The sequence below is a fragment of the Pagrus major genome, chromosome 14, assembly GCF_040436345.1.
Source record: "Pagrus major chromosome 14, Pma_NU_1.0".
Lineage (NCBI taxonomy): Eukaryota > Metazoa > Chordata > Actinopteri > Spariformes > Sparidae > Pagrus > Pagrus major.
This window is the reverse complement of record NC_133228.1, coordinates 14,362,729-14,376,461: the sequence shown is the minus strand read 5'-3', so window position 1 is coordinate 14,376,461 and position 13,733 is coordinate 14,362,729. Positions and strand designations below refer to the sequence as shown.

The following is a 13,733-nucleotide window of genomic DNA, read 5'->3' as shown; positions in this document are numbered from 1 at the left end:
ATTGCGCTTAGAATATGTCAAGGTTATTCCCCCCAAGCTGTTGTGCAGAAAGTGAAAATGAGATGATGGTGTTGCTTTGGTAATGCTGGGGGGTCTTTGATTTATCATTTTTCATTACTATGAACGATGTGTGTGACATTTTTTTGTTCAGTTTTTAAGTTAAACACACTTTTTGCTGTTTGTGAATTGCTTGAGTGAGCGTGCAGAAAGTGCTGTTGCATAATATTCTTGGGAGCACGCTGATTATTGATTTCCATTATCACATCAATAACAGTCACGAGGGAGGTGAGTCAGGCAAAAAAAAAAAAAAGAAGCAGATGTTTCACAAGCATGACATGCGCGCTCTGTTTACATCTGACTGAATTATCACAGGGCAGCAATCGGGGGAAGGAGCACTTTGTTCACTGGTGCTGGGGAAGTGAAAAAACGTGACACTGTGAGTTGAGTCAGGTCGTCTGAAGCAGGTCATACCTAAATATAACCCAGACAAGCTAACAGGAGCACACAAGACAAAAAAACAAACGGGCTGCAAAGCTGGAGAAGGCGTGATCAGACTCCGGGGTGAGACAGATTGATGTGACTTTGTGGCGTCATCTCAGGTATGACTGATTTACACTAATGTACTTACGAGCATGAACAGGTGTGATGCAGAGCAGGCAGCCATTTTTTCCCTGATGAACAAGTTGCATGCTGTGGAGAAGCCCAAAGGGAGATGCATGTAAAGCCAGGCTTGTGTCCTCTGCTATAGAAATGGATTACTTTCAGCAGGAGGATATAAACGAGGACATTATTGAGTTTGCCATTCGAGAGAGCATTAGAGATGCCCGCAGGCTGCCATGGTCGATACAAACAAACAGGTATGACAGAGTCCAACGTGCTCTCACTGTTATGTAATGAGGTAGTACAATCATTTTACAAAAGGAAAGGAAGTCTTGAATTCAATCATTTAAAGGTAATTAACTCCAAAACTGTTGTTAAGCTCCATCTATAGATTAACATTGATGAATTAATCTTGTCAAACTGACTTTGGTTCAATAGTAAGGAAGGAAACAGTGAAGACTTCCTGAAGATAATGACAGCCATTCACAAGGGTAAGGATCCTGTTAAACCCATCATGTAGCACATCTTATTTACACTGACGTGACTGGGCAACAAGTGTTGAGGTCCCTGGGCCTTTGGTTGTGTCTCCCCAGGTGACGTGTGTGCGCTGCAGGAGCTGTCGGGCTGCGTGTCTGCCCTCAGAGAGAGCGACAGCAGGGGCCGCTTGGCTCTGCACGCAGCAGCTGTGCAGCCACAGCGAGACGTCCTGCGCGCGGTGCTGCGGGGTGAGAGTGCAGCGCAACAGGCCGGGTGTGAAGTCTGAATGAAGAGAGCCTCGAGCACCTGTGCTTCGATGAAACCACGGAGAGATAGAGGATGTGTATTTCCAACCTTGACATACTCTAATTGGTGTTTTTTGCAGCGGCGTCGATGTCCACAGACCTGACCCTGGAGGAGCAGACGGGGGACGGGGACACGGCTCTGACTCTGGCAGCAGAGGCCGGCCTGGTGGAAAACGTCAAGGTGCTGCTGCAGCAAGGAGCTTCACCGCACAACACCAACAGCAGGAACGAGTCTCCTCTGCTGATCGGTAGACACACACACACACACACACACACACACACACACACACACACACACACACACAGTCTGTGTGTCTGTTTGAGCTACTGCAGTATTATATTACTAATATGCCCGGTAGTGTACAAAGTCTAAAATTAGCTCAGGCGGCAAATGTTAGCATTGCGTCTGTGAGCATGTTAGCATTTAGCTCAAAGCAATGCTGACCCTCACAGAGCTGCTGGCATGACATTAGAATTGTTAAAACATCTCCTGTAAACATGAGCCTGATAAACTATCTGGCTTCCTCCCGTGTCGCCTTGTGTCTTCTACACTTTGCAGCAGTGAGACAGCGATCATACGACATGGTTGTGGCCCTCATCATGGGTGGGGCCTTTGTGGAGCAGGTGTGTCACACCAAGCGGACGGCAATCCACGAAGCTGCGAAGGTGAACAGATACCGACTAAAGCGTGCCACAATCCAAACCTCAAATTACAGGCTATATGTCATACTTTATCCGTCCTTCTTCTCTACCATCTTTGCTTCCTTCTGTATGTCCTTGCTTCCTACCTCTTGCATCAGGTGGGTTGTACAGATATTCTGATGCTGCTTCTTCGACACGGAGGCAAAGTAACTACCAGAGACTGTCATGGGGTGACTCCTCTGGGGATCGCAGCTGAATTCAGCAACCCTCAAGTTTTGGAAATACTCATACAGCATGGTAAAACACTGAAACAAAGTGTGATCCTTCACATCATGTCATGTTTGATCAGACCTTCCTGTATTCTCCCTGCGCTCCACTAGGTGGTGACGTGAACGCCCAGGCCAGCAATGGAGACACGGTCCTGTATGATGCAGCTGGATCTGGAAACCTGGACAGTATCGAGCTGCTGCTGCTGCACGGAGCCAACCCCAACGTAGCCAGCTTCGCCTTCCAGCTGCCCATCCACAGAGCTGCATATGAGGGGCACATACTGTGAGCTGACCTCCATGTCCTGAAGATGTGCGACGATGCCAGAGAGCACCAAGTCATTTTTACGCTCTAAATTTGGCAAAAGCTTGAGAATATCTGAGTTTCTAAAAGATAATCCACTTCCAGACAAAACATGAAATGGCTGGGGACAAATTAACATTCCTTTCCTTCTATTTTGCAGCCAAATTGATGAAACTGAAGTCTGAAACATGTCTCTCTCTGCACCTCACAGCTCTGCAGTGTTTTCACTGTCGTCCTTTCCACAAAGAGCCTTCTGTTTATCGCTGTTTATCAGTTCCGTCACCGAATAACACTGTCGCTCAAAACCACAATCTAATGAACATTTGTCTCTGTGCCCTGTTTTCTTCTTTTAGCATTTGTTTTTCACTGGTTTCGCCCCCCCACTCTCTTCCTGTTTGCCTCTCTCCCTCTCTCCCTAGAGCCCTGAGGACTCTCATCCCCATCACCACAAGGAGGGCTATCCGGCTCTCAGGCCAGGACCCCATCCACTCAGCAGCAGACGGGGGACAGGTCGAGTGTCTGCGGCTGCTTATACAGAAGGGATACGATGTCAATGTCTTGCTCGGCGCACACATCTCTGGTGTGCTCTCTCACACACACACTTCTGAATCTTTGAATAAAGATAGCCTATAAGTCTTGTCGGTCTCGAATCTTAGTGTCCCTAAATGCACCACAAACTGGCTGAAGGCACTTTGTCCCCTGCTGGTAATTTGATTTCAGAGAACTACGGCGACCTCAGGAAGACTCCTCTGTACTTCACTATTTCCAACGGGGATGCCACCTGTGCCAAGATGTTGCTAGAGGCTGGAGCAAGAACCGAGCTGGACCCACTGAGATGCATCCTAGTTGCTATACGTGCTGAGAGGTGGGCGGCTATACATTATGTGGTGGCGGGATGGTTGTGTTGAGATAACCTCTGACGTCTCTCTGTTTGACCATTTCCAGGTATGACCTGGTGCAGCTGTTGCTGACCTACGGAGCAGAGGTGAATTGTTACTTCAATGTGATCAGCCACACGGTGTTCCCCACAGCACTGCAGTACTGCCTGAGAGACCGCGCCATGCAGAGACTGCTGCTCAACAGTGGATATCATGCTCAGAAGTATGTCAGTCCATGTGTAAAAAGAAGAGTTCTGACATAAAGGTCCAACATTATGATCATTTTCATGTTCATCCTTTATTTTGGTGTTGTTTACATGCATTCATGTTCAATAAACACATTATTTTCTCATACTGTCCATGGCTGCCTTCACCTCTATTCAATCTTTGTCTGAACGCTCCATTTTAGTGCCTGTCTCTTTAAGGCCCCCCCTCTCTAAAAGCCCAGTCTGCTCTGATTGGTCAGCTCTCACAGGCCTGAGTAGGCACTGTTAATTGCATTTTCCACCTCAGCTCTGCTAGTGTTTTTGCAACGATGGCCAAAGTTACAGAAGTCCTGACGGCTTGTTTGAAAGGGCAGTTTCTGAAAACATTGCTAATGCTAGCTAGCTAATGTTGCTAATGCAATCTATTAACATTAAAGGTGCGATATGTAAGAATAGTTTTGACGTTATGTCAAAGACATCTATGTATTGCATTGCAGAGGTATCTTCTGACATTAGCATGCTAACTAGCTAGCCCCGGGCATGAAAACCTATTTCTCCCAGCAGTCCAAAGGTCCTGAGCCAGCCAACACTCTTGCTAGCTTCAAATTCAACTTCAATTTTTATTATTATTTTAACGTTTAGTTTTTGTATTACTCTCTCTGGTAGGTGTTTCCTGTGTTACCATGGTAACAGTGAAGAACTGGACAGTACCTGGAGGGACCTCCATAACCAAGCCTACCAGATTTACAGTCAACCTAACGTCATCACAGTAAGAGCCAGTTCAGGTAGACATACGTTACATACACTCTGTTGTAGACTCCATGGTAATTAAGACACACAGTAGACCAGTCAAAGAGCCAATAACCGAACATACACAATAAATCCCATCCCTGATTTTGTTCTCTTTCAGTTCTGTGAGTTTGTATCGGTGACATGGCTGGAACATCTGGTTGGCGGTCTTGTGAGGATGCTCCTGGACTACGTCAGCCGTGTCAGCATCTGTCCCAACCTCGAATGCATCTTGAGGAGGACGCCCGAGTGGGAAGAGATTTCTGACATTATGAGTAAAGCAAATCCAATCCAACCAAATCCTTTACTTTGTATTTAAAAAAAGAAATAAAATGTAGGAATGTTTCAAGCAACTACAGGGTAAGCATTTGTTTGTGCGTCCCCAGGCAAGCCACGGTCTCTGCAGCACTTGTGTCGACTGGTAATCAGAGGTCACATGAGCCGCAGGATGCTGAATAACCCTGAAGCCATGGCTGCTGTCCCTTTTCCTCCGAGACTGAAGAACTATGTGACCTATAGAGACTACGACCCGTATGATGACCTCTCCTCGAAGTGAAGCACATTGAGCTTATTAGATTTAAACACTAATGAAAAGCACTAGCCACTTTTTAAAAGTAAGCTTAAAGGGATTATAAGTCCTTTTGTATTTCATTTGTTAAGTTTTATATGTAGTGTGTGACTGTGACAACTGTTTCTGAGTACGATATTCCAGACTGCATTGCAAAACACGATTAGAACTGCAAAAAAAGCATGTAAAGCATATGAAATATCACAAATATCACAGATTTTAAATGTCCTGTACACCCACACAAGTGCTTTCACTTTGCGCTAATTAGACATCTGCTCAAGGAGAGGTCGGGGAGGGATACAAGGTCTTCAAACTACAGCAACCAATCAGAATGATTAAAGTGGAAGTTGTCCCGGCCTCACAGGTGCAGCAGAGTGTGAGAGATCAAGCACGGCATGTACCAGCCCACACAGCCCTCAGAAAAGGTCTAATAGGGAAGGTTAAGTGAAAACACCTATGTGGGTGGACAACATTATTCTCACTTTGTGTTGTCTGTAGGAGTTCACTTTGTGAACAGTTGAAAATTGTTGATATATATATGTTTAAAAATGAAAAAGCTAACTTTACAACACAAAACCTGAGATGCAACAGCTATTTTTTCCTGCACAGAATTATTAAATGCTCCAACCTGAGTTGTATCACTGTGCATTAGTTCACAGACATCACTCTGACAGGACACTTTACTATGCATTTAAAAGGTCAAAGGAGATTTAAAGTATACAAACAAGAGGCTACAGCCGCACTATTTCAAATGCTAATAGAAGCATGCTAACAGGCTGATGTTTAGCAGGTACAATCTGACAAATTGTCATCATTTCATCACTTATTATGGGTTATTGAACAATGAAAATCTGGAGGGAAATTGGGCCAAAACTACGTATTTGATAACGTATTTCCTGATCTTAGCATTCAACCGCTTCCTAGCTAGCATTAGCATTTGATTACATCTAGTGTGTTTCACTTCCGGGCTTAAATAAATGTGTCCAAGATATGGGTTGATATTTTAAAACTAATTCCTTTCCTATCACATCTTGTAACAGTATTAAAACAGTGATGTTAGCTAGCAGGTGGCTGAACGCTAACAATAACGATTTGTCAGATTCCCACCCTGAGTGTGATGTCGGAGGAAAATGGCCACTGTCTGATGGCCAGTGAACGTCTTGACAAAAATTTCATGGCAAGTCATCCAGTAGTTGTTCGGACATTACATTGAACCAAAGCAGTGGAGTGGCTAACAGACAGCAGCTGCCATCTTGAGAGTTGCTAGCATGCCTAAAAAGCCCGTAGTGGTTTCTTACAGATTGAAAGTCAGAACAACTCATCCATAAACACATCATCTCTAATCCCTGCCTCCATATGTATCTGCCATGTTAAGATAGTTTTGTAATCATCCAGATCAACTGACGGTAACCACAGAGAACATGACACGAGGCATGCTGTTTTTTGGGCGGTACATTATCTCTGTTTATCTCTGTCGTTCTGTTCTGTTGGGTCCAGTTGGTCTTTTTAGGGCCGTGAACAAAGCCACTCGGGCCGTGGTGACAGACTGCTACGTTGACAGGGCACAGTCTCTGAGCTCACATGCTTTTTGTGGCTCTGTCTCTCAGAGCAGTGCCTCCCAAAAAAGACGCTGCATCATGGGGCCCACGCTTTGGTACGTTCCCCTCTGATCCCTCTCTTAAGGCCCAAACAGCAGCTGGCGAGATTAGAGAGGAGAGGACACCCGACGGACACACAGACTCTCCAACACGACCGGCCAGTGGAGATCTGGTTCAGACTGGAGTGGGCTCTTGTCAGAAGCGTCTTTTGACTGGACCCAGTTCGTCCAAACGCCTTCATCGAACGAGATCACCTTGCCTGGACCCTTATGTCCGTGGGTCTCCGGCAACCTCACGGTGGTCCCGGTCTTCTTTTGGAACCTTTAACCCCACACGGCTGCTTCAATTTGGGTCAGAATCGCATGCAACTCAAGAACTGAGCGGTCTCTACTAAGCACGCTTCAGCTATGAGCTTTTTCGGGTACCGCCGAGAGCTGAGTAAGTACGAAGATGTCGACGAGGACGAGCTTTTGGCTTCCCTCAGCCCCGAGGAGCTGGCTGAGTTGGAAAAGGAGCTGGTGGACATCGATCCTGACGCCAACGTACCCATAGGACTCAGACAGAGAGACCAGACTGACAAGACCCCAACGGGCACCTTCAGCAGAGAGGCCCTCATGAAGTATTGGGAAAATGAGACACGTAGACTCCTGGAGGACGAGATAAGTGGAGGAAGCCCCAAACCGGTCAGTGATGACTTTTAATTAGATTTGCTTGGCGTTTGTAGAATGTGCCAGAGGCAAAGCCGGCTTGTTTGAAGATGTATCAGATAGAATTCAAGACAGATTACTCAAAGATTGGGAAGAAGAGTCCGGAGAAAGATGGTTGATTGTTGAGTCTCAATCAACCTGGGAAGGTGGTCAGATACTGACCCAAGGCGTCTGTCTGATGACCTGGGAATGAGACTCAACCGTCAACTTTCCTTCTCTTCCCTTCCTTTAATACATCTAAAAGTAAGAAGTCATCTGAATTACTAAAAGGACTGTTGCTTTAAAACCATCTGTGCTCATTTAGCTGAACAATAGATGTTATATATGTTTATAAGAAAACAAACTACAGGCTTGAATTTCAAACTTTGAATATTTTTTAACATACAGGAAGAAGAACAAGAGGAGGAGTGTGTGACAGAGGAAAGCAGCGGAGAAGAGGATGAAAAAGATGTTGAAAATGAGAAAGAACAGAAAAAGCACGAAAAACCAAAGGAGAAGGAAGAAGAAGAAGAGGAGGAGGAGGAGGAAGAGGAAGAAGAAGAGGAGGAGGAGAGCGAGGAAGAGGAGGAAGCTGTAACAGAGGAGGAGGAAGATGAGGAAGAGGAGGAGGAGGAGGAGGAAGAGGAACAAGATAATAAATCCAAACCTGAACCCTCAAAGGATTCTGGGGTGCTGACACCACGGGCCGCAACCCCGATGCTACTGAAGCCGCAGAGGGTGGAGCCTATGAGACTGACTCCTCCCCCTCCACCTTTTGACCTGAACGCGACCGGAAACCCAACCGTTGTCGACGACGCTCTCCAACGAGTTCTCAGCAACGACCCTGAACTCACAGAGGTTAATCTCAACAACATTGACGATATTTCACAGGTATGAATACAGACGCATGCCGTGAAAGGTAGAAACAGCCTGAATCAAGGTGAAAAGAAAACTTTCATAAAATTAATGTTTCTTCTTCTACGTTTGTTTAGCTTCAGTTTTCTATTTCTCAGTCATAATGCTGTGCTTATGCTCTGGTTAGGGTTAGGGGGAAAACATCATGGTTCGGCTTAAAATACCTGTTTTGGTTGCCACCAAAGCGGCTGGAGATGGTTTGCTTTCCCATGAAAAACACCGCCAGTCGCCAGTTTGGCAGCCTTGTGGCTTGTAATAATACCAAATCCTGAAGGTGATATGCCAGGCTTGGTACAAATGTCAACCTTTAGAAACATTATATCCTGGTGACTTGGCTGGTTTCAACATATGGCTTGAGTTTGGTCAGTGGTTAACATTTGTTAGCTTCCAGCTTGCTACCATCCTGCTCTTGACTGTTGGGTAACTTTTGATTGTATGCCAGCTTATTTTTAGAACCAGGCATCCAGACATTGTTATGTAACGGAGGGCATAGTTACAGGCTGAAAAATTAACTTAGTGTTGATGTCCCCAATCAACAGCTTTGACAAGGTTCCTGTGTTCTGCAGGCACCTTTAGGAAAGATCAGCCTCTAGTTAACCTGATAGCATCTACATCTTAGGTTCAAGCTCTTGTGTCGACTTTGTCAACACTGGCCTTACTGAAATGTCTTCAGGGATGCTCTGACCTTTATGTTCTGGATTATATAAACATCTATATTTACTTCTTAGGAAACCCTCATCCGATTCGCTGAGGCACTGAGGTCCAACACACACGTGCGGGTCTTTAGCCTCGCTAACACCCGAGCTGACGACCCCGTGGCTCTGGCCGTTGCTAAGATGCTGAAGGAGAACTCGTCCATCATCAGTCTCAACATAGAGTCCAATTACGTGACGGGGAAGGGAGTGATGGCGATGGTTCAAGCACTTCCAGGAAACAACACCCTGACTGAGCTTCGGTTCCACAACCAGAGACACATGTGTGGAGGACAGGTTAGTTATCTTCACGTCCAAAGTGACCATAATCTGGTTCGTAGTTCTTCTCCTCCTGTATTTTACAATGTCTCTCTCCCTCAAACTTCCCCCGAACAGGTCGAGATGGAGATGGTGAAGATTCTGAGGGAAAACCACACCTTGATCAAGCTGGGCTACCAGTTCAACCTACCTGGTCCCAGGATGAGCATGACGGGGATCCTCACCAGGAACCAGGACCGCCAGAGGCAGAAACGTCTGCAGGAGCAGAGACAGCAGCAGCAACAGGGGGCGCCAGAGGGAGCTGTGAACCCCAGAACCACTGCACTGGTATTTTCTTTCTACCCATTATGAAACATGGCTGGGTAAGAGTTAGGCTACCCTAACCCTTACCATCACTGTGACAAGCTGTGACAAGCTCTTCAGCTAACAAGCTACATGCTAACGATATCTGGCAATCAACATTTTCAGATATTTAACCCCACATAGCGCTGACACCTGCAACTTTTAGCGTAAGTGAGCGCACTATCCATTTTTTCCCATCTACCTCTAGAAAGGAACTCCTCGTTCGTCGCCTTACAGCTCGCCCAGAGCTTCTCCTTGGTCCTCGCCCAAACTCCCGCGGAGCGACCTGGCTAAAAAACAGACTCCCCCTGCTCCACCGCCTCCTCCACCTCCACCGCCTCCTCCTCCCCCACCTCCCCCGCCACCGCCGCCTCTCCCTCAGAGGGAGAAGAAGCCGACCAGGATGATCGCGGAGGTCATCAAGGCGCACGAGGCGGGCAGCAAGAAGGTGACAAAGACGAAAGGTAAGAAGAGCAAGAAGGGGAAGCTGAAGGAGAAGGGCAAGGACGAGACGAGCTGCATCCTGAAGGAGCTCAAGAACGCGCTGAGGCCCGTGTCGGTGGAGCGGAGAGGGGAGGAGGGCAGCAGGCCGTCCACGCCCATGAGGTCAGCCCACGACCAGCTGATGGAGTCCATCCGCGGCAGCAGCGTCCGCAGCTTGAGACGGGTGAGCGGAAGGGGTTTGTGCAACTACATTGCCGTTGAAACTTATTTTACATAACAGACAATTTGTAAATCAGATTGCATTATTTAGAAATGTATTGAAAAGTGGCTAAATGGTTCCTCCTCCACAAGCACTTGAACGATGTACTTAATTCAAAACTGCGTCGTCCCTCCGCAGGCGAACCGAACAAGTGGGAAGTTTAATTTAGACGAGGATGACACAGAGTCAGTGGTGTCTGAGTCATCTCTGTGGCTGACATGCTATGTTCTGTCTCTACACCGGGGTGGGCAGGCAAAAGGCTGCTCAGCACCAGCCAGCACCGTGGTACGATCACAATACTTTAACAGCCAGAGAGAGACACAGAAACACAGCACGACAAACTCTTACTCCGAAGACAAAGAAGGATGGAAAACAAATAAGAGAGCACTCGGGTTTATCTAATGTTTCATAACAGTATGCCGCTGTTACTGTGGAGGAATTTAACGGCCTGAACTTTGTTTTTGTGTAATTATTATGCAACCTTGACAAGAGGCTTTGGCACAGCTTGTTATATTGTTAGAGTGGAAAATCAGCTGTGCCCTCAGATGGCGGGGTCTCCTAGCTGTGAAATTCCTGCCACTCAGTGCAGCTATTCATAGAAACTGTTCAGCGGAGCTTTGATAAAGACAGATATGACACGTTAACACGGCACGCACACCAGCAACACGCGTCCGACAACAACAGTCCGCTAACACTTCGTCCGTTGACGACGCTGAGGACATCACGCACAGATCTGATCCCAAGAAGACAGAGTGAGATGTTGATGTGATGTTGGTGATTGTATTAAATAAAACACTGCAATCATGATGCCATTAAAGGATAAGGTCACCCAAAAATGAAAATTCAGTCATTATGTGCTCATCCTCATGCCGATGGAAAGTTGGGAGAAGTTTTGTAGTCCACAGAACAGCTGAAGTAGCTTCGGACTTGTTTTAAAATGTAAAAACAACCGATTAGAAAACATAAAATGGCTTAAGCGTCGCAGATACAGTTAAGATTTTGTATTAAAAAGGGTAAATATCGTCTTTTCAAGTCATTTTGGGTTCTCGGTGCATCTGGAGAACTGGGTGAACTTATCCTTCAAGGTAGCTCTGCGCAGTGTTAGTTAAAAACCATAAAAGCTAACAATAAGAAAGGTGCATGGTCGGCAGCCAGTTAGCTTAGCATAGCATAAGGACTGGAAGCAGGAGGAAATAGCCTAACTAGCCTGGTATGTCTAAAGGTAGCAAAAGCCACCTGCTAGCTCCTTTATAGCTCCCTAATTAAGTCAGTCTGTTAAGCTAGCTAAGCTAACTGGTGGCTATAGTGTCATATGGTTTAACTGATATCATTTTTGGGTTAAAATACATCCTTTTACCAATGTTACCCTTGTGTTAGAGAGGGAAACATCTACCGTGTGCGTGTTTTTCCAGTCTTCACTGGTCACATTTCTTGACTAATGTTGCAACGTGATCATTTTACAGCTGATGAAAGTTGTTACTATATGAGCCTGATGTCAGCACGATAAACTGACCTTACTCCTTCAAATGAAGTGATGAAGTGTGGTTTGAAAACTAGCCTACATTCTTGCAGCGATGCCTCAGAAGTCATAATTGCTATCTTTTTTGATGTTTCTCGGTCATGACCACTGACTCATGCCCATTCCTCGCATTCTTTGCCGTCACCCATCAGATTTCTTAAAAAGCACGAAAGCCTTGGAGATATTTTTAAGATTTGCATTTAAAAACTGACACAGCGTTGTTGTTTTCCAGGTGGAAGTCCCACATCATCTACGATAATACAAGCACGTTGGGGAGTCTGCATCACGACGACGATGGATCGACCAACTGTGATGGAAGCACAAGGTGAAAACATGTTGGGCATCCTGAGGAGGCAAAAACTGAATTCATGAAAAAAAATATATATACTGGAAAATTGCACTGTAACAATAACTTACATTTTACGAATGTTAAAGTTTGTTTTTTTTAATATTTATGCAGAATTGTGCTTAATTTAATTCTGAAGTTGACTGAACTGTTTACTGATAAGTTTTCTAAGTCACTGTTTTCTTGTAAAATTGTAAATACGACCTGTCGTTGGTGGAATTATGTGTTTGATTTCTAAATATAACCATTTGGTGTTTAAGATACTACCCGCGTAAGCATGTAGACTTTTTTCTTCTTCTTTGGTTACTGGATGAGATCCATTTAAAAGAAAGGGGTCATGTTGTTATGCGTCAGCAAAGGAAGCACACACACAGCCACTGTTTTTTATCAGTGAGTCAGCTTACTGGTCAGCACCGCTGATGCATCCTCCCACTCCGACACACTCACAATACACCCACTCCGGTCAGCCTGATCAGAGCCGGGCTTTGGCGCACTTTGTTTGAACAATTCACAATACGTGACATGTGAAGGGAAAGAATAGACGCTCACTACGGATGTCACCGACATCGCGGAAGAGACAGGGACTTTTAACAAAAAATCACAGGGTCGCATGAAAGCAGTGGGCTGCTTACAGTAAAAGCTGCACTAGAGGATGACTGTAAAGTCAGACGGTGAAGCCTCTGAAAGAAGAAATGACACATTCTTCCTCTTCAAAATGGAAAGTTCGAGAAGTGAAACACACCTTTACTCAGTTCAATCACACTCTGGGAAATTACAGCTACGCATTACTGGAATTGGAGTGGTACGACCAGTATGGGATGGCTACTGTTAGCTAATGTTAGCGAACGTATTACTTGGTAAATAACATAAGTGAGTCCGTTTGCTCACTTTTTGTCCCTTTTTTCCCCAAAATTGTCACTTAGGCTTGCTTAAAGTGAGAAAAAATAACAGACCTCTTTCATGTATTTTTCAGGGGTGAAATATGTGAGAATTTTTGTGTAAAACATGAAAAAACAGCTGAAATTATCAACAGAATGTAAAGAAATAACAGTTTTGATGTTATGTTATGACACCACTCCCCGCTAGGTCCCAACAACAACTGGACCTCAAGCTGCACCGCTAACTTAGCTGGCTAGCTAATGTTGTAGAGAAAGTATTCTTCAAGAAACAATTATGACGATTACTGGATGGACTGTTATGAAACCTAAATGTCCCAATGAGATAAAAACAAGAGTAAGAACTTAACATGGATTGTCTGAAGTTAGCTTAGAGATATTGGACGTTGTTGATGTGTTGAAATGCTAATGTTATTTAGCTACATTACATTGGACAAGCAGATCAATTTAGCTAACTGTTTGAATTGAGTTTTGGGTTAACATATGTAATATGGAAAGCATTTTGGCAATTATGGCGTCACTGGCTAACGTTTGACCCGTCGTCAGTTCACAGTTCAGTTCAGGGTCAGTGGGATTGGGCCTACGTTACATGGGTGAGAGCCAAGAACACGAGAATAAGTCGATCAAGAGAGGGGATGCTTGGTCATGAATGACATGCTGATGACAAATCACACGGCGATAAGGAGGTGACAGGTTGGGAAGGAGAGACCGAGAGCATGACG

At 45.3% G+C, this 13,733-nt stretch overlaps 2 protein-coding genes across 2 annotated transcripts; both read left to right on the top strand.

The window, feature by feature from the left end:
* Positions 1-1,072: 1,072 nt before the first annotated feature.
* asb15b (ankyrin repeat and SOCS box containing 15b) lies at positions 1,073-5,629 on the top strand. Its single transcript, XM_073480402.1, has 12 exons — positions 1,073-1,091; positions 1,194-1,325; positions 1,463-1,630; positions 1,942-2,048; positions 2,183-2,321; positions 2,405-2,576; positions 3,014-3,174; positions 3,315-3,459; positions 3,540-3,695; positions 4,345-4,447; positions 4,589-4,742; positions 4,854-5,629. Exons 1-12 carry the CDS (start codon positions 1,073-1,075, stop codon positions 5,021-5,023), a joined length of 1,626 nt encoding a protein of 541 aa, XP_073336503.1. The 3' UTR covers positions 5,024-5,629.
* A 1,411-nt stretch (positions 5,630-7,040) lies between these two features.
* lmod2b (leiomodin 2 (cardiac) b) lies at positions 7,041-12,028 on the top strand. The gene is made up of 6 exons (XM_073480708.1): positions 7,041-7,316; positions 7,728-8,210; positions 8,963-9,223; positions 9,323-9,532; positions 9,756-10,214; positions 12,002-12,028. The coding sequence occupies exons 1-6, from the start codon at positions 7,041-7,043 to the stop codon at positions 12,026-12,028; spliced, it is 1,716 nt and encodes a 571-aa protein (XP_073336809.1).
* The last annotated feature ends 1,705 nt before the right edge of the window (positions 12,029-13,733 follow it).

Bases quoted from the DNA above. Each gene is read 5' to 3' on its own strand.
- asb15b (XM_073480402.1), top strand. The intron at 1,326-1,462 runs GTGAGAGTGCAG...TGTTTTTTGCAG, and splicing joins CCTGCGCGCGGTGCTGCGGG to CGGCGTCGATGTCCACAGAC. The intron at 3,460-3,539 runs GTGGGCGGCTAT...GACCATTTCCAG, and splicing joins GTTGCTATACGTGCTGAGAG to GTATGACCTGGTGCAGCTGT.
- lmod2b (XM_073480708.1), top strand. From the start codon at position 7,041: ATGAGCTTTTTCGGGTACCGCCGAGAGCTGAGTAAGTACGAAGATGTC. The intron at 7,317-7,727 runs GTCAGTGATGAC...TTTAACATACAG, and splicing joins GTGGAGGAAGCCCCAAACCG to GAAGAAGAACAAGAGGAGGA. The intron at 8,211-8,962 runs GTATGAATACAG...TTTACTTCTTAG, and splicing joins ACATTGACGATATTTCACAG to GAAACCCTCATCCGATTCGC.